A 20,465-nucleotide genomic window follows, 5' to 3' on the forward strand; every position below is an offset into this window, starting at 1 on the left:
GTATGAAATATGTACGAAAATGAGTTTCCCGGGGGACGAGGTGTGACATACGTCTGGATGACCTCAGGAGGAGTTGTACTTGTTCAATTTTCACTCTAGGCAAAAACAGAAGCAGTCCAAAGACCGTGATAGAAAACATATTTTATTATTCTTGTACATCTTCAGATTACACCGGCCATTTCAAGTATTTTTCTACAAATCACGGGCATCATTATATGCTGTCCATACTTAAGTTCATAAACGTCAAACTCACCTACGACTTTTATCCGATTCTACATTTCTCCCAAACGCATTGCATGTGTAAGCACAGTTGTAATCTTTCAAGCCGGTCAATGTTGCCTGGATAGTAAACGTGGCGTTGTCTCGCTCAGAATTGTATGTGGGTTCAATTGATACATGTTCGCCCTCTTTGTACAGGAGAAAGCTGCTGTTCGAATCTAGATTCTTCGTTGTTTTACAGGTAAAAGTGATCACTTCACCGGATACATAGTCTCCGTTCTCTTGGTCGGCTGACAGTATAGGTTTCTCTGGACGAGCTGCAAATGCAGAGAATAAATCGACTCAGACCGTGTAAAACCGGCTCAGCGAAATCTTCTCACGTGTTTGGCAAATATTAATGTGTTATTTAAATTTTCAATTTCTCGCATGAATTTTCTACAGATAACCTTTATTTCCGAACTCATTATCACATTTACTAAGTTTTGTCTCGCGGTGAAGAAAATGTATTCACGTGTTTCGTGAATAGCTGGTTAACTGTTGTAGCAACGTGCAGCATGATGTGTTGTTAGAATGGGATATTATCATAAGGTGCCTGTTTTGTTATCATAATTATCGAATATGATAGCATGAACGTTGTTTTCTCCAACTTCCTGAAACTTTGTTCGTCATTATCCTCCCCTCTTCTCTTCCTCACTCCAGCCTCTTACATCTTGTCGTCACGTCTATCACAATCCATGATGTTCCTCCCCTTCCCTTTCTTCACTTTTCTCTCTCACTCATTTTTTTCCAGCCTTTTACTTTTTCCTCTATCTATAACTTATTTAATGATATGGCGCTGAATTGGCCCTTCTGGCCCTTCGAGCTGCTATGATATTGTCACAGGCGTCCGCTCTGAGATTGCTCCTGCCTAGGATATTTTTTAAGCTAATTGGAATTCTACCTTGTGAATTACAAACACTGCATCACTTAATACAATCTAAGTATCTTTTAGAAATCTTACATTTCGTCCCGGATGTCTGCTCCCTTTTACAATTTGTCGAGAATTTGTTTTCTTTTGGGTTGGCATAAAACACATATGCTAAAAACGTGGACTGCACAGGTTCCAAAGGACCCTGTACGTTTCTCTTCGTGTGACGTTGATGGATTCTATATGGGCACTTGCGATGATTACTGCAAGTAATCCGGTTCGGAAGGGAGTTGATTGCAGAGATTCATTTACAAGTAATTGTGGAATTATAACCTCTGATTCCAAATGTTTAGAAAATTTTGTGTCTAATTTGATTCTTCAAACTGACCTTTCTTAACAACCTCTCTTTAATGAATGCATTCTACATCTATAACACTATCTTGTCATCTTACATCGTCAAAATAGCGTCCCTAAATAGCAAACACGAGGAAATCTGCAGATGCTGGAAATTCAAGCAACACACACAAAAGTTGCTGGTGAACGCAGCAGGCCAGCAGCATCTATAGGAAGAGCTGCAGTCGACGTTTCGGGCCGAGACCCTTCGTCAGGACTAACTAAAAGAAAAGCTAGTAAGAGATTTGAAAGTGGGAAGGGGAGGTGGACATCCGAAATGATAGGAGAAGAAAGGAGGGGGCAAGAGCTGGACAGTTGATTGGCACAAGAGATATGAGAGGATCATGGGACAGGAGGCCTAGGGAGAAAGAAAAGGGGGAGGGGGGATACCCAGAGGATGGGCAAGGGGTATAATGAGAGGGACAGAGGGAGAAAAAAGGAAAGAGAGAGAGAGAGAGAGAGAGAGAGAGAGAGAATGTGTGTATATAAATAAATAACCGATGGGGTACGAGGGGGAGGTGGGGCATTAGCAGAAGTTTGAGAAGTCAATGTTCATGCCATCAGGTTGGAGGCTACCCAGACGGAATATAAGGTGTTGTTCTTCCAACCTGAGTGTGGCTTCATCTTTACAGTAGGGGAGGCCGTGGATAGACCTATCGGAATGGGAATGGGACGGGGAATTAAAATGTGTGGCCAGATTTTAATAAATAGCATTTCCCTAAAATATCATTTCTAAATACTGAACCAAGGAATGGCGGTTGCCTCTGGTGTTGACTCTTGATCACATTGGTTTTCTATCCATCGTATCAGAGTCGTAGAAAAATTAGAGACAACAGATAACGTCTGTTTGATCATCAACCAAACAGCAAGATAGAGAAACGGCATTCAAAGAACAATCAACAAAGTTACTTACACACCTTGAAAACGTTCACACTGCGCCTTCACGCCGACTGTAAAGGAAAGATAATATTAAGTTACATGAATTATACATCAAATCTCTATAAATCTTCCAATTTCGCTTCGTAGAAGAATCATGGTTATTATTCTGTGACTTCCGTTTGCCAGCGCTGTCCTCCCACAAACCCCATTCTCAGTTCTCCCCATCTGTTGATACAGCAGCTTTGATACTATGATGTCGTTCTGTGAAGTACTGTCTCCCTTGGACATTCTTCGCTGCATAGAACAGAATCATGACGGAAACAGAAAGACTAGTACGTGGATAGAAACAGCTCTCACTTATCTCCATTCAGTTATTCCACAGCCGCACTCGCATCTGAAGGGCGCCGCTTGTCGAGGCAGGAAAGAGAACACAAAAGTCGTACATGATAATGGTCATTCGAATCCCATCCTTGCCTACAGTTGATTTAACACTACACGCAAGCATTAAAACACAAAGATTCCATTATTTATCAGCGATGTAACTGAGAATTTGAACAATTTCTTGGACGAGAGTTGGGTCATGACGTATATAATCCGTACACATTAAAAGTGGGTATCCAATGTGTGAAAATTGGGACACCAATCCAAAAAATGGGAAAAGGGAGACACCTCCCTCTCCTTTATTAGGCTGAGAGAGAACCTGTGGTATGTCGAATGCCGGATGAAATGCGAAGTCCTTGTGGCAACTGCAAGTCGGTACCTTGGCTATTGATTTGCTCACGCTTGAGTGCTTGGTAGCTGTGGCGTTGTTTTTTTTTTGCCGGTGGGGGGAGGGAGGATTGTTGCTTGCTGCTGCGTACGCGAGGGAGGGGACATTGTGGTTCTTACGTTTACATGTCTTTCATTCTTTGGGGCACTTCTCTGTTTTCGTGGATGTTTGCGAAGAAAAAGCATTTCAGGATGTATATTGTATACATTTCTCTGTATACGTTAAATTGGACCTTTGAACCTTTGAATTACTAAACGAAGCATAACTAAATGCATGTAAGTAATTATGATAAAGACAATATGCGCAGCTGACTTATTAGATATTAATATAATTTCTAGTGTTTAACGGAGAATGTGCGTAATGTATGGGGGAGAAAGGCAAGGTGATTTGTAAATGAAATACTGGGAAACGTTGAGCAAAGAATATCTTCATCTTTTATCTTTTCTTTAGCTGTGATGGTAAACTTCCAGTAGGGGGAGCTCTCTGAGGAGAAGACAAGCAGTACCGGATGGAGTGGGAAACAGTGCCAGGATTTTTTTTCGAAATGAATTATCGAGGGTGTAAATGCTTATTACAATTCAATAGTGGGTTATGGAATAAAAATACGAGAATTTCTGTCAAATGTGAATAACATCAAGTTGAGTGTTCTCGTTGCTGGCAAGAAAAGTGTATTATTGAAACAAGTGATGTTCGTACATTTCATGGCCCGTTCCCATTTTATTTAAGCACCTCAAATTTCATGTGCTTTTCTTTTAGCAAGAATAGGAAGATCCAAAATAATTAATCAACCAATCAACCACTGTCTTGTCTCTCCAACTAGGTGAGTTGTCCTCTTTTCCCCTTAACTGACTGTCTGTTTATTTGTCTGTTGGTCTGCGTCTCTCTCTCTGTCTCTCTCTCTCTCTCTCTCTCTCTCTCTCTCTCTCTCTCTCGTTCTCTGTCTATATATCAATCTATAAATCTATCTCGTTATCTATCTACTCATAGTTCAGTCAGCTACCCGTTTGGCCGGGACGCATTGGAGACTCACTGCCAGCGCGACAAACAACCAATTAGAAGAACGTGTTGGATCAATATAAACGCAGGCTGTCCGCGGTAGGACACTTAATTGCGCACTGATGATGTTAGCTCGACTGATGAGGAAACGTTTGTGACCTAACCTCCAGCCGCGGCTTACAACCCTACAGTCAAACAGCCAACCAGAACTACCAGACTTATCATTCATTTATCTATCTAATTATCCACCCAGCTCTCTCACTCTTCACCCCGCCCCCGCCCCCGACCTACCTATCTATCTGTCTAACTTTCTGTTTAACTACGGTTTATCAACCAGAATAGATTTTGTTTGAAAAGTCCGTCACGTGATGAGTGATTTAACGAGTTCAATCAAAAACAAATTGGTATTTACAGGAAGCATAAGGAATGTTTCCTGCATTTATTCGGAGTAATGATTTTCGGTTGCGCTGTGAAAGCAAAAGCTTTTAATCTATATGTTCATATGGAAGGCATATATCTCACTGGATCTGTACCCAACCAGCAGCCTTTAAACACGAGGAATTCTGCAGACGCTGGAAATTCAATCAACACACATCAAAGTTGCTGGTGAACGCAGCAGGCCAAGCAGCATCTCTAGGAAGAGGTACAGTCGACGTTTCGGGCCGAGACCCTTCGTCAGGACTAACTGAAGGAAGAGCTAGTAAGAGAAACTGAAGGAAGAGCTAGTAAACCAATCACCTGTCCAGCTCTTTCTCCATCCCTCCTCCTCCTGTCTTCTCCTATCATTTTGGATCTCCCCCTTCCCGTCCCACATTCAAATCTCTTACTAACTCTTCCTTCAGTGAGTCCTGACGAAGTTTCTCGGCCCGAAACGTCGACTGTACCTCTTCCTAGAGATGCTGCCTGACCTGCTGCGTTCACCAGCAACTTTGATGTGAGCAGCCTTTCTTGAAGCACATTTAAACAAGCTGGGTAAAGTTATGCATGGATCTCTTTGCTCTTTCAAAGAGTTGGAGCAAGTGAAATTACGAAATTAGGAGAGGAAAGCAAAGTGTTAATTAGATTGACAGTAAGGTGGTAAATTGGTTTAATCAGAGGGGGCTGTTTGTACTTGCTGAAAGTTTACTCGACTTAGTAACAGCAAGTTTGATGATTCTGGCCATATTATTCAATGACACATTCTTCAATAAATGTTAAATTCAGAAGATTACGAAGTAGCTACTGTGGAGGTCCGTATTAACTACATTTACGTGGTAAGCGCCGGCCTTCCCTGTGCTGTGAAACTGTCTCCTTCAATTAGTCATTCGGATATACTGAATAAATTACGTGCAAATATTTCAAACAGACCATTTGTGCAAGAGGCTGTTGTGCAGTACTTTTCCAAGATTTGAGCCTCATTTCGTAACTACATGAACTCGTGAGTCATCTGCATAGAACAGGGAAGTGAAATCAATCATTGACATTGAAATTAGATAAATTTATAACACACTATTTATAGCCGTGGGAGTAAGTTTGTTGCCTCATCAAAAATTGTCGTATGTCTGAAAATGATGGAACAAAAGCCCGAGGATAAGCTAATTTTGTCTAACCAAAATTATTTCGTACGACGTTTTCTCTCTCTCCTTCTTCACTGAATTGATCAGCATGTCTTTCTTTCTTTCTTCCTTAACATAAAATGTTCTGCAGATGCTGGGGTCAAAACCACACTCACAACACTCTAAGTATTCTGACGAAGGGTTCCGGCCCGAAACATTGACTGATCGTTTCCACGGATGCTTCCCGACCTGCTGAGTTCCTCCAGCGTGTTGTGAGTGTTTCTTTCTTCCTTCCTTTCTTCCATTTCCTCTTCTCTTTTTGTTCTTCTCTCTCTCGCTCTTTTTGACTTTCTTCCTCACTTTCATTCTTTCTTTCGCCCTTCATTTCTTTTCTCTTCCTTTTTTGTTCCTTTCTTGTCCTATTTTCATCTTTCTCTGTTCGTCTCCTCTTCTTTTCTTCTCTCCTCAACAAAATAACTTTTCCCATGAAACCAAATCAGCATTTTGTTGTGTTGAAAATTGCAGCAATTTTGAGTGGATTGTTGCTCGATGCTGGTTACGCGAGGGAGGGGCTATTGAGGTTCTTACGTTTACATGACGTTCATCCTTGGGGCACCTCTCTGTTTCCGCGAATGTTTGTGAAGAAAAAGCATTTCAGGATGTATATTGTATACATTTCTCTAACATTAAATTGGACCTTTGAATTACTAAACGAAGTGTAATTAAATGCATATAAATAGTTATGATGAAGAGAATATGCGCAGGTGACTTATTAGATATTAATATTATTTCTGGTGTTTAGAGGAGAATGTGCGTAATGTATGGGGAGAAAGGCAAGATGGTTTGTAGATGAAATACTGGGAAACGTTGAGCAAAGAATTTCTTCATCTTTTATTTTTTTCTTTAGACGTGATGGTAAACTTACAGTAGGGGGAGAAGACAATTAGTAGCGGATGGAGTGGGAAACAGTGCCAAGATTTTTTCGAAATGAATTATTGAGGGTGTAAAGGCTAATTTCAATTCAATAGTGGGTTATGGAATAAAAATAAGAGAATTTCTATTAAATGTGAATAAAATCACGTTGAGTGTTGTCGTTGCTGAGAAAAAAGGCGTATTATAGAAACAAATGATGTTCTTGCAATTCACGGCCCGTTCCCATTTTATTTAAGGAACTCAAAATGTCATGTGCTTTCCTTTTAGCAAGAACAGGAAGATACAAAATAATTAATCAGCCAATCAACCACTGCCTCTGTCTCTCCAGCTATGTGACTTGTTGTCTCTCCAACTTACCTGACCGTCTATGGATTTGTCTGTTGGTCTGCGTCTCTCTCTCTCTCTCTCTCTCTCTCTCTCTCTCTCTCTCTCTCCCCCCCCCCCCCTCTCTCGACCTACCTATCCATCCTTCTATCTTTCTGTTTAACTACGGTTTATCAACCAGAATAGATTTGTTTGAAAATCCCTTCACGTGATGAGTGATTTAACGAGTTCAGTCAAGAACAAATTAGTATTTCCAGGAAGCTTAAGAACTGTTTGCTGCAATTTCTTCAGAGTAATCATCTCCAATTGCGCTGTGAGAGCAAAAGCTTATAGTCTATATGTTCATATGGTAGGCATATATCTGATTCATTCAGTACCCAACGAGCAGCCTTTCTTGCAGCGCATTTAAACAAGCTGGGTAAAGTTATTCACGGATCTCTTTGCTCTTTCTAAGAGCTGGAGCAAGTGAAATGGCGAAATTAGGAGAGAAAAGCAAAGTGTTAATTAGATTGACAGTAAGGTGGTACATTGGTTTAATCAGAGGTGGGAGATTGTACTTGCTGTAAATTTACTCTTCTTGGGAACAGCAAGTTTGAGGATTCTGGGCATATTATTCAATGCCACGTTCCTCAAAAATGTTAAATTCAGAAGATTACGAAGCTGCAATGGTAGAGGCCCATGTTAACTACATTTACATGGTAAACACGGACCTTCTCTGTGCTGTGAAGTTGTCTCTATCAATTAGTAACATCGGAAATACTGAATAAAATATGTGCAAATATTTCAAACAGACCATTTGTGCAAGAGGCTGTTGTGCAGTACTTTTCCAAGATTTGAGCCTCATTTCGAAACGACATGAACTCGTGACTCATCTGCATAGAACAGGGAAGTGAAAGGAGCGATTGACATTGAAATTAGATAAATTTATAGCACACTATTTATAGCCGTGGGAATAAGTTTGTTGCCTCATTCGAAATTGTCATATGTCTGAAAATGATGGAACTAAAACCCAAGGATAAGCTAATTTTGTCTAACCAAAATCCATTCGTACGACGTTTTCTCTCTCTCCTTCTTCACTGAATTGATCAGCATGTCTTTCTTTCTTTCTTCCTTAACACAAAATGTTCTGCAGATGCTGGGGTCAAAGCCACACTCACAGCTCGCTGGAGGAACTCAGCCGATCGGGCAGCATCCGTGGAAACGATCAGTCAACGTTTCTGACGAAGGGTTCCGGCCCGAAACATTTGACTGATCGTTTCTACGAATGCTCCCCAACCTGCTGAGTTCCTCCAACGTGTTGTGAGTGTTTTCTTCTTCCTTCCTTTCCTCCATTTCCTCTTCTCTTTTGTCTCTGTCTGTCTCGCTCTTTCTGACTTTGTTTCTCACTTTCATTCTTTCTTTCGCCCTTCATTTCTTTCTCTCTTCCTTCTTTTTCTTTCTTTTCCCATTTTCATCTTTCTCCCTTTCTTTCCTCTTCTTTTCTTATTCCTCTCCTCAACAAAAAAACTTTCTCCATGAAACCAAATAATCGTTTCGTTGTGTTGAAAATTGCAGCAGCATCTAGAAATTTGAGTGGATTGTTGCTCGCTGCTACTTACGCGAGGGAGAGGGCATTGAGGTTCTTACGTTCACGTGTCGTTCATTCTTTTGGGCACTTCTTTGTTTCCGTAGATGTTTGCGAAGAAAAAGCATTTCAGGAGGTATATTGTATACATTTCTCTGACGTTAAATTAGACCCTTGAATTACTAAACGAAGCGCAAATAAATACATATAAATAGTTATGATGAAGAGAATATGCGCAGGTGACTTATTAGATATTAATACATGGTGTTAGCGGAGAATGTGCGTAATGTATGGGGGGGGGGAGGCGCAAGATGGTTTGTAGATGAAATACTGGGAAACGTTGAGCAAAGAATATCTTCATCTTTTATCTCTTCTTTAGCAGTGATGGTAAACCTCCAGTAGGGGGAGGTTACTGAGGAGAAGACAAGCAGTTGCGGATGGAGTGGGAAACAATGCCAAGATTTTTTCGAAATGAATTATTGAGGGTGTTAAGGCTTATTTCAATTCAATAGTGGGTTATGGAATAAAAATACGAGAATTTCTATTAAATGTGAATAACATCACGTTCAATGTTCTCGTTGCTGAGAAGAAAAGTGTAATATAGAAACAAGTGATGTTCGTACAATTCATGACCAGTTCCCAGTTTATTTAAGAACCTCAAATGTCATGTGCTTTTCTTTAGCAAGATCAGGAAGATCACAAAATAATTAATTTACCAATCAACCACTGTCTCTGTCTCTCCAGCTGTGTGACTTGTTCTCTCTCCCCCTTACCTGATGTCGATTTGTCTGTTGGTCTCTCTCTCTCTCTCTCTCTCTCTCTCTCTCTCTCTCTCTCTCTCTCTCTCTCTCTATATATATATATATATATATATATACACACACACACATATATATATACGTACATACATGCATACATATATACATACATGTATATATCTCCCTATCAATCTATTAAAGTTCAGACAGCTATTCGTTTGGCCGGGACGCAGTAGAGACTCACTGCCAGCGCGACAGACAACCAATCATAACGACGTGTTGGATCAATATAAACGCGAGCTCTCGCAGGTGGCAACACTTAATTGCGCACTGATGATATTAGGTCGATTGCTGACGAAACGTTCGTGACCTAACCTCCAGGCTCGGCTAACAACCTACAGTCAAACAGCCAACCCGAGCTATCAAACTTATCTTTCATCTATCTATCTAATATCCACCTAGCTCTCTCTCTCTCTCTCTCTCTCTCTCTCTCTCTCTCTCTCTCTCTCTCTCTCTCTCTCTCTCGACCTATCTACCTATCTGTCTATCTTTCTGTTTAACTACGGTTTATCAACCGGAATAGATTTTGTTCGAAAAGCCCGTCACGTGATGAGTGATTTAACGAGTTCAATCAAAAACCAATTAGTGTTTCCAGGAAGCGTAAGGAATGTTTGCTGCAATTTCTTCATAGTAATTATCTCTGTTTGCGCTATGAGAGCAAAAGCTTATAGTCTAAATGTTCATATGGTGAGCATATATCTCACTCGATCTGTACCCAACCAGCAGCTTCTTTTGCAGCGCATTTAAACAAGCTGAGTAAAGTTATGCATGGATCTCTTTGTTCTTTCAAAGAGCTGGAGCAAGTGAAATGGCGGAATTAGGAGAGGAAAACAAAGTGTTAATTAGATTGATAGTAAGGTATTAATTGTTTTTATCAGAGATGGGAGTTTGTACTTGCTGAAAATTTACTCTTCAAGTCTGAGGATTCTGGGCATATTATTCAATGACACATTCCTCAAAAATGTTAAATTCAGAAGATTACGAAGTAGCTACTGTTGAGGTCCGTGTTAACTACATTTACGTGGTTAACACCGATCTTCCCTGTGCTGTGAAATTGTCTCCTTCAATTGGTAACATCGGATATACTGCATAAATTATGTCCAAATATTTAGAACAGACCATTCGTACATGAGGCTGTTGTTCAGTATTTTCCAAGGTCTGAGTCTCCTTTCAGAACTACATGAACTCGTGAGTCATCTACAGGGAACAAGGAAGTGAAATCAATCATTGACATTGAAATTAGATAATTTTGTAATAAATTATTTATAGCCGTGGGAATAAGTTTGGTTCCTCATCTGAAATTGTCGTATGTCTGAAAATGATGGAACTAAACCCCTAGGATAAGCTAACTTTGCCTAACCAAAATCCCTTCGTACGACGTTTTCTCTCTCTCCTTCTTCACTCTTCCCTGAATTTATCAGCATTTCTTTCTTTCTTTCTTCCTTAACACAAAATACTCTGCAGATGCTGGGGTCAAAGCAACACTCACAACACACTGGAGGAACTCAGCAGGTCGGGCAGCATCCGTGGAAACGATCAGTCAACGTTTCTGACGAAGGGTTCCGGCCCGAAACTTTCACTGATCGTTTCCACGGATGCTGCCCGACCTGCTGAGTTCCTTCAGCGTGTTGTGAGTGTTTCCTTCTTCCTTCCTTTCTTCCATTTCCTCTTCTCTTTTTGTCTTTGTCTGCCTCGCTCTTTCTGACTTCCTTTCGCACTTCCATTCTTTCTTTCGCCCTTCATTTCTCTCTCTCACTTTTTTTCTATTTCTTTTCCTATTTTCATCTTTCTCTCTTTGTTTTCTCTTCTTTTTTTCTCATTCCTCTCCTCAACAAAAAAAACTTCACCCATGAAACGAAATCAGCATTTCGTTGTGTTCAAAATTGCAGCAGCATCTGGAAATCTGGAATTTTGAGTACAAGTAACTTGTTTGTTGTCAAGGAGATAACTGTGACGTCAGTAGATGGTGCGGCACAGTGTTTTCAGAAGGCTCCGGGCCGCACGCCTCTCTACTGATTTATAGCTCCATGAGGCGCCCTTGCAGACACAAAAAGGAAGCGAAGTTTAGATGCGTTTGAGGGTATGCCAAATCTATTCGAGGTATTCCACATGTTCTGAATGATCACATAAAGTCTTTTGAATGACATAGAGAAAATGGTAAAATATTTCGGTTTTCACATTATTGCAACTCTCTACGGCATCAGCAGAAACAGACTGTCCATGAAATCTTAAAAAAAAAACGTAAATCTATCGATTTGACAGTATATTGACAAAGTTGTAATTCTGCAGGATGGGTATTAAGATGATTATTGAGAATGCAGTCTGTGGAATTGACGCAGTCACGATTAACCAATCAGATGATCATAGGCGGAGGCCAGAAGTGCATAAAAATAAAGTCCAGCAAACTGCAGATCTCATTAACAGAAGCTGCCCGAACAGCGTTTAAAGTTTTAAGGGAAAACTAAATATTTAAACCGACAGTTTTTAATTGGAAAGTTAATTCAGAAAGGCAGAACAACGAAAATAGAACTGATAGAACTTATAGAATAGTACAGCGTATTACAGGCCCTTCGGCCCACAATGTTGTGCCGACCCTCAAACCCTGCCTCCCATAAAACCCCCACCTTAAATTCCTCCATATACCCGTCTAGTAGTCTCTTAAATTTGACTAGTGTATCTGCCACCACCACTGACTCAGGCAGTGCATTTTAGGCACCAACCACTCTCTGAGTAAAAAACCTTCCTCGAATATCCTCCTTGAATTTCCTACCCCTTACCTTAAAGCCATGTTCTCTTGTATTGAACAGTGGTGCCCTGGGGAAGAGGCGCTAGCTATTCACTCTATATATTCCTCTTAATATCTTGTACACCTCTATCATGTCTTCTCTCATCGTCCTTCTCTCCAAAGAGTAAAGCCCTAGCTCCCTTATGCTCTGATCATAATCCATACTCTCTAAAACAGGCAGCATCCTAGTAAATCTCCTCTGTACCCTTTCCAATGCATCCACGTCCTTCCTATAGTGAGGCGACCAGAACTGAACACAGTACTCCAAGTGTGGCCTAACCAGCGATTTATAGAGCTACATCATTACTTTGCGACTCTTAAACTCTATCCCACGACTTATGAAAACTAACACCCCATAAGCTTTCTTAACTACAGTATCTACCTGTGAGGCAACTTTCAGGAATCTGTGGACATATGCCCCCAGATCCCTCTGCTCCTCTACACTACCAAGTATCCTGCCTTGGAGTTTGTCCTTCCAAAATGTACTACCTCACACTTCTCCGTGTTGAACTCCATCTGTCACTTCTCAGCCCACTTCTGCATCCTATCAATGTCTCTGTGCAATCTTCGACAATCCTCCACACTATCTACAACACCGCCAACCTTTGTGTCGTCTGCAAACTTGCCAACCCACCCTTCTACCCCCACATCCAGATCGTTAATAAAAATCACGAAAAGTAGCGGTCCCAGAACCCATTCTTGTGGGACACTAGTACTCACAACCCTCCAATCTGAATGTACCCCCTCCACTACAACGCTCTGCCTTCTGCAGGCAAGCTAATTCTGAATCCACCTGGCCAAACTTCCCATGCTGATTGTCCCTGATCAGACCATGATTCTCGAAATGCCCATAGATCCTATCTCTAAGAATCTTTTCCAACAGCTTTCCCACCATAGACGTAAGGGTCACTGGTGTATAATTATCCGGACTATCCCTACTAAACCTTTTGAACAAGGGGACAACATTCGCCTCCCTCCAATTTTGCGGTACCATTCCTGTGGACAACGAGGACATAAAGATCCTAGAAAGAGGCTCAGCAATATCTTCTCTCGCCTCGTGGAGTGCCTCGGGAATATTCCGTCAGGCCCCGGGGACTTATCCGTCCTAATATACAAAACAACTCCAACACCTCCTCTCCCTTAATATCAACATGCTCCAGAACATCAATCTCACTCATATTGTCCTCACCGTCATCAGGTTCCCTCTCATTGGTGAATACCGAAGAGAAGTATTCATTGAGGACCTCGCTCATTTCCACAGCCTTGAGGCACATCGTCCCACCTTTATCTCTAATCGGTCCTACCTTCACTCCTGTCATCCTTTTGTTCTTCACATAATGCCTTCAGATTTTCCTTTACCCTACTTGCCAAGGCCTTCTCATGCCCCCTTCTTGCTCTTCTCAGCCCCTTCCTAAGCTCCTTTCTTGTTTTCCTATATTCCTCAAAAGACCAATCTGATCATTGCTTCCGAAACATCATGTATACTGCCTTCTTCCACCTGACTAGATTTTCCACCTCACTTGTCACCCATGGTCCCTGCACCCTACCATTCTTTATCTTCCTCACCAGGACAAATTTATCCCTAATATCCTGCAAGAGATCTGTAAACATCGACCACATGTCCATAGTACATTTTCCTGCAAAAACATCATCCCAATTCATGCCCGTAAGTTCTAGCCATATAGCCTCATAATTTGCCCTTACCCAATTAATAAAAATCCTGTCCTCTCCGATTCTATCCTTTTCCATGATAATGCTAAAGGCCAGAGAGCGGTGGTCACTGTCCCCCAGATGCTCACCCACTGAGAGACCTGTGACCTGACCCGCTCATTACCTAGTACTAGATCTAGTATGGCATTCCCCCTAGTCGACTTGTCCACATACTGTGACAGGAATCCGTCCTGGACACACTTAACAAACTCTGCCCCATCTAAACCCTTGGAACTAATCAGGCGCCAATCAATATTAGGGAAATTAAAGTCACCCATGATAATAACCCTGTTATTTTGGTACCTTTCCAAAATTTGCCTCCTAATCTGCTACTCTGTATGTCTGCTGCTACCAGGGGGCCTATAGAATACATCAAATAGAGTAACTGCTCCCTTCCTGTTCCTGACTTCCACCCATACTGACTCAAAAGAGGATCCTGCCTCATTACCCACCCTTTTTGTAGCTGTAATACTATCCCTGACCAGTAATGTCACCCCTCCTCCCCTCCTCCCCCGCATCCGTTTTAAAGCAGTGAAATTCAGGGATATTGAGAATCCATTCCTGCCCTGGTGCCAGGCAAGTCTCTGTAATGGCCACTACATCATTATTCCATGTATGTATCCAAGCTCTCAGTTCATCGAAATGGACAGGGGAGAGCCAGTGGATGTAGTGTACCTGGACTTTCAGAGAGCCTTTGATAAAGTCCCACATAGGAGATTAATGGACAAAGTTAGGGCACATGGTATTGGGACAAGAGTACTGACATGGACTGAAAATTGGCTGGCTGACAGAAAACAAAGAGTAGCGATTAATGGGCCCCTTTCGGAATGGCAGGCGGTGACCAGTGGGGTACCACAGGGTTCAGTGCTGGGACCGCAGCTATTGACAATATATATTAACGATTTAGATGAGGGAATTAAAAGTAACATTAGCAAATTTGCCATTGACACAAAGCTGGATGGCAGTGTGAAATGTGAGGAGGATGTTATAAGAATGCAGGGTGACTTAGACAGGCTGGGTGGGTGGGTAGATGCATGGCAGATGCAGTTTAATGTGGATAAATGTGATGTTATCCACTTTGGTGGTATGAACAGGAAGGCAGATTATTATCTGAATGGAGTCAAGTTAGGAAAAGGGGAAGTATAAGAGATCTAGGTGTTCTTGTACATCAATCACTGAAAGCAAGCATGCAAGTACAGCAGGCAGTGAAGAAAGCTAATGGCATTATACACCAGTCATTGAAAGTGGGCATGCAGGTACAGCAGGCGGTGAAAAAGGCGAATGGTATGCTGGCATTTATAGCGAGAGGATTTGAGTACATGAGCAGGGAGGTACTACTGCAGTTGTACAAGGCCTTGGTGAGACCACACCTGGAGTATTGTGTGCAGTTTTGGTCTCCTAATCTGAGGAAAGTCATCCTTGCCATAGAGGGAGTACAAAGAAGGTTCACCAGATTGATTCCTGGGATGGCAGGACTTTCATATGAAGAAAGACTGGATGAACTGGGCTTGTACTCGTTGGAATTTAGAAGATTGAGGGGGGATCTGATTGAAACGTATAAAATCCTAAAGGGATTGGACAGGCTAGATGCAGGAAGATTGTTCCCGATGTTGGGGAAATCCAGAACAAGGGGTCACAGTTTGAGGATAAAGGGGAAGCCTTTTAGGACCGAGATTAGGAAAAACTTCTTCACTCAGAGAGTGGTGAATCTGTGGAATTCTCTGCCACAGGAAGCAGTTGAGGCCAGTACATTGGCTATACTTAAGAGGGAGTTAGATATGGCCCTTGTGGCTACGGGGATCAGGGGGTATGGAGGGAAGGCTGGGGCGGTGTTCTGAGTTGGATGATCAGCCATGATCATAATAAATGGCGGTGCAGGCTCGAAGGGCCGAATGGCCTACTCCTGCACCTATTTTCTATGTTTTTATGTTTCTATGGTTCATAACAAGGGGAAGTGAGTATAAGAGCAAAGAGGTCCTTCTGCAGCTGTACAGGGCCATGGTGAGACCACACCTGGAGTACTGTGTGCAGTTTTGGTCTCCAAATTTGAGAAAAGACTTTCTTGCTACTAAGGGAGTGCAGTGGAGGTTCACAAAGTTAATTCCCGGGATGGCGACCTGTCATATGTCGAAAGATTGGAGCGACTGGGCTTGTATACTCTGGAATTTAGAAGGCTGAGAGGGGATCTTATTGAAACATATAAGATTATTAAGGGATTGGACACGCTGGAGGCAGGAAGCATGTTCCCGCTGATGGGTGAGTACAGAACCAGAGGCCACAGTTTAAGAATAAGGGGTAGGCCATTTAGAACGGAGTTGAAGAAAAACCTTTTCACCCAGAGAGTGGTGGGTATATGGAATGCTCTGCTCCAGAAGGCTGTGGAGGCCAGGTCTCTGGATGCTTTCAAGAAAGAGGTGGATACAGCTCTTAAAGATAACGGAATCAAGTTTATGGGGATAAGGCAGGAACTGGATGCTGATTGTGGATGATCAGCCATGACCACAGTGATCGAAGGGCCGAATGGCCTACTCCTGCACCTATTGTCTATTGTCTATTATCACCTTTGATCCTGCTGCTTCTTTCATTGAGGTACACGCACTTTAGCCCTTCTACCTTACTACCTTTACACCCTTTATTCTGCTTCTCTTTCCTCAAAGCCTCTCTATATGTTAGATCTGGCTTTACTTCATGCACTTCTTTCACTGCTCTATCGCTCCGGGTCCCATCCCCTTGCAAATTACTTTAAACCTTCCCGAACCATGCTGGCAAACCTACCTGCAAGGATATTGCTGCCCCTCAAGTTCAGGTGCAACCCATCCAATCTGTACAGGTCCCACCTTCCCCAGAAGAGATCCCAATGATCGAAAAATCGTAAACCCTGCTCCCTGCACCAACTCCTCAGCCATGCATTCAACTGCCATCTCCTCCAATTCTTGCTACCACTGTCACGTAGTACTGGCAGCAATCCTGAGAATGCCACCTTTGAGGTCCTGTTCTTCAGCCTCCTGCCTAGTTCCCGACATTCACACTTCACGACCTCATCCCACTTTCTGCCTATATCGTTGGTACTAACATGTACCACGACTTCCGGTTGCCTTCCCTCTCGTACCAGGACGTCGTGCACCCGGTCAGAGACATCCCGGACCCTGGCACCCGGGAGGCAACAAACCATGCAGATGTCCTTCTCACATCCACAAAATCTCCTGTCTGCTCCCCTGACTATAGAGTCTCCAATGACAACAGTCTCCTCTTCTCCGTCCCACCCTTCTGCACCACAGAGTCAGACTCAGTGCCAGAGGCCCTGCCACCGTGACTCACACCTGGTCAGTCGTCCCCGCCAACAGTATCCAGGACGGGAAACTTATTATTTAGGGGAATGTCTACAGGGGTGCTCTGCACTACATGTCTACTCAACTTCGCTTTCCCCTCTCTGACTGTTACCCAAGGACCTGCTTCCGGCAGCCTAGGTTTGACTACCTCCCTGTAGCTCTCATACTGACTGTCTCGTTCTCCCTTATGAGTCGAAGGTCATCCAGCTGCTGCTTTAGGTTCCTTACACGTTCTTCCAGATCGCCCAGCTGCATGCACTTCTGACAGATGTGACTCTGCGGGAGAAGTGCGTTCCCCCAAGACTGCCACAACTCAGGAGGCATTGTAAAGACAAACTACGAGCAAGCTTGTCTTCCGCCTCTTCTCGTCTCAGCCTTTCGAGTCAAAGCCTCAAAGCTCCACTCCTTCACAGGCCCACTCACTCACCGGCCGCTTTCCACAGCAAAACAGTGACTTTAACTCAGTCAAGTTCCAACAAAATTCTTTGTCACATCAGAAGTATTTCACAGAACAAACAACTAAAAACTATTTTCAGAAATATCCGCCCTCTGTCTTTAATGTATATCTCGTACTGTAGGAATTGCAGGACACAAGGGGAAATGGTTATACACAATATACAGTATCCCTGCTACTAACGCATATTTCACAGAATTGAACATGGGGACGGTAGTTGCTTCTCATAATTTTTCCAGTAAATGTAACCTCGTAGACGATTTTAACGCAGCTCCAGTTAATGAGAAGTGCTCTTTGATAGACTTTATTTCTATGCACTTCTAGCCTCCGCCTATGAACCACTGATCGGTTGATCGTGACTGCAGAATTACTACTGTATCAATATACCGTCAACTCGACAGTTTTACATTTATAAAGATTTCGTAGGTGGTCTATTTCTGGCGTGATGCAATAGAGAGTTGCAATAATGTGAAGACTGGAATATTTTAGAACTTATATACTGGCGGGTGTACAGTGGCTCGACGATCGGCTTTGGGTGGAATCGTCCATGTACGTTGTTGGGTGTTGCTGTCAACAGCTTCCAGTTCTTTTCCTGTCTAGCACATTACGGTGAGCGTATACACATACACACACACACACATATGACTTTCCTTGAACTTTCATTGAAAGAAACATGCCGAGGACATAGGCCAAAATAAAGTAGATTTGAAGATGGAGAGGCTGACAGATTTGTTTGTTGTAAGATCATTACTTCTGCATTGATCTGTGAAAGAAGGTTGTTGAAACGGAAACGCAGTTTCATCTCAGGGACACATCATAACTGATGGACAGGGTCAAGAGTATTTTTCAATACCTCGTTTGCAAAATAAAACAATTACACGCATTTCGCAGTATAATTTACTGAAATCGATTTAAAATGTTCTTTTAACTCAAAATTGCTTGTTAGAGATAAATTAGATGTGGATTTTAGCTGTGAAATATGAGTCATACTTCCTTTACCATTGTGATGAAATGTAGGAATACGTGCATAGGGCGAGAACATGCTAACAAAATAATCGGAGTGGAGGATGCACAGTGCGCAAGAGGAATTTGTAGGAGACAAAGTAGCAGTAATATAAGTTTAAATGAAATCATGTGATAATGTTTTTAAGTAGTAAACCCGAATAAATACTATTACTAATAATAATATATGCACTGAGAAAACTATTACTTCTGATCGAGCGTTGAAAGCGATGGATGCCATAAAGTTAAGAGGCAGTTTTAATCGAAGGGGGAAGTACTTTGGAGAAAGGGGAACATGTCCCCACAAGGCACAAATTTACATAGAAGACAACAAAATATAGAGTAAACTATCTACCGACCGGAATTTATCTTGTATCCTTACTTGTTGTCTTCAAACTGTAATAGACAGTTCATTAAGCAGAAGAAAATTTTAGCAGCGTTTTATAAACCGGCGTTTAGAAATTAATTTCATAGTTAGGGTCCCTCAGCGTTTTCTCTTGCAGTAAAGAGTAGTGTTTTTTTTTTAATTTAAGAAAAGAATCGCGAATACTGAAAAACAGCAACGCGTGCGTGAGACAAACAAAGAAAAAAACCCGAAGCAGGTAAAAGCATCTGTATTGCAGAGAACCCTAACTGCGTTAGATGCTTTTTCGCGAGGCAGCAGAAGCATAATTCCATAAATTAGTACCGAACTGTCCTACTTCCAAGAACTACGATAGATTATACGGAGCACTTAAACCTACTCACGCTGACTATCAGGCTAAGTTGCCGGTATTGAACGCATCTATTCAAGTATAGAATACTTTCACGACTCACCAAGTAGCAGAAACCAAGCGGCGATGATCATGATCTATTTTGACCGCTTGGACATGTTATAGTTCTCAGCAGAGAAGATTCTGAGACTGCTGTTATAAGCAGGAATTGTTAAGAATATGACTGCAGAAGGGAGGAGCTGAAAGGAGCACGTGACATAACAGAGAGGAGCAGTATTAGGCCATTAGGCCCATTGTGTCTGCTCCACTCTTCCATAATTCTACATACCTCTCAACCCCATTCTCCTGCCTACTTCCCGTAATCTTCCACACAGTTACTAGGGAAGAGCCCATGAACATCAAATTTAAATATTCCTAATATCTTTCCCACAACAACTGTGTGAATCACTGATCTACCACTCTATGGCTAAAGACTTTCCTCCTGATCTCTGTTCTAATATATTCTGAGGCTGCGCCCTCTGCTCCAAGTGTCCCTCAGTATACGGAAACATCTTCTCCAAGCTCTATCTATGTCTTTCTGTATTAGAGGTTTTAATGAGACCTTCCCCACTCTTCATTCTTCTAAACTTCAGCAGGTATAGTCTCAGAGCGATCACATGCTCCTCATGCGTTAGCCCTTTTTTTTTTCCAGAGTCATCCTCGTGAACCTTCTCTGGACACTTTCCAATGCCAGAACATTCTTTCTTGGATAATGGGCCAGATCTGCTCAAGTACTCCAAGTACTGTCTCACCAGTACATTATAAAGCTTCAGCACTACATTCTTGTTTCACTCCATTTGTCTTCCTTATTACCGACTCAACTTGCAAGTTAAACTTTAGGGAATTCTGCACGAGGACTCCAAAGTCTCCTTGTCTCTCTGATTTCTGAATTTGCTTCCCGTTTAAGAAATAGTCTAGTCATTTAGTCCTTCCAACAAAGAGCATTATCAGGATCTGGTCCTCCCCTGTATTTGTACTGTCAGCAAATGTGGCCAGAAACCCATCGATTCGGTTATCCAGTTCATTGACACATGACGTTATGCAAAGCGTTCCCAACACTGGCCCTTGTGAAACACCATTAATTACCAGCAGAAAA

General features: G+C 42.2%; 2 protein-coding genes across 8 annotated transcripts in view; one reads left to right on the forward strand and one right to left on the reverse strand.

Annotated features, from left to right (window-relative positions):
• The window catches only part of LOC140190069 (uncharacterized), a 35,350-nt gene extending 15,824 nt beyond the window's left edge, over positions 1 to 19,526 (reverse strand). For 6 of the 7 annotated variants that reach the window (XM_072246525.1, XM_072246523.1, XM_072246529.1 and 3 more), the window contains exons 1-3: positions 19,434 to 19,526; positions 2,437 to 2,469; positions 254 to 536 (exon numbers count right to left, since the gene is read on the reverse strand). Coding sequence is in view for 3 of the 7 variants with exons in the window: in XM_072246529.1 (XP_072102630.1) it covers positions 254 to 536; positions 2,437 to 2,469; positions 19,434 to 19,464 (347 nt within the window). In the remaining 4 variants the exon portion in view is untranslated. Of the gene's footprint in view, positions 1 to 253; positions 537 to 2,432; positions 2,470 to 19,433 lie in introns of all 7 variants that reach the window. The other variant, XM_072246524.1, reaches the window with a different exon arrangement.
• The window catches only part of LOC140189991 (histone H2A type 2-B-like), a 647,138-nt gene that overhangs the window by 54,867 nt on the left and 571,806 nt on the right, over positions 1 to 20,465 (forward strand). The gene's annotated exons all lie outside the window — the stretch shown is intronic.

Source organism: Mobula birostris, chromosome 29 (genome assembly GCF_030028105.1).
Source record: "Mobula birostris isolate sMobBir1 chromosome 29, sMobBir1.hap1, whole genome shotgun sequence".
NCBI classification, from domain to species: domain Eukaryota; kingdom Metazoa; phylum Chordata; class Chondrichthyes; order Myliobatiformes; family Myliobatidae; genus Mobula; species Mobula birostris.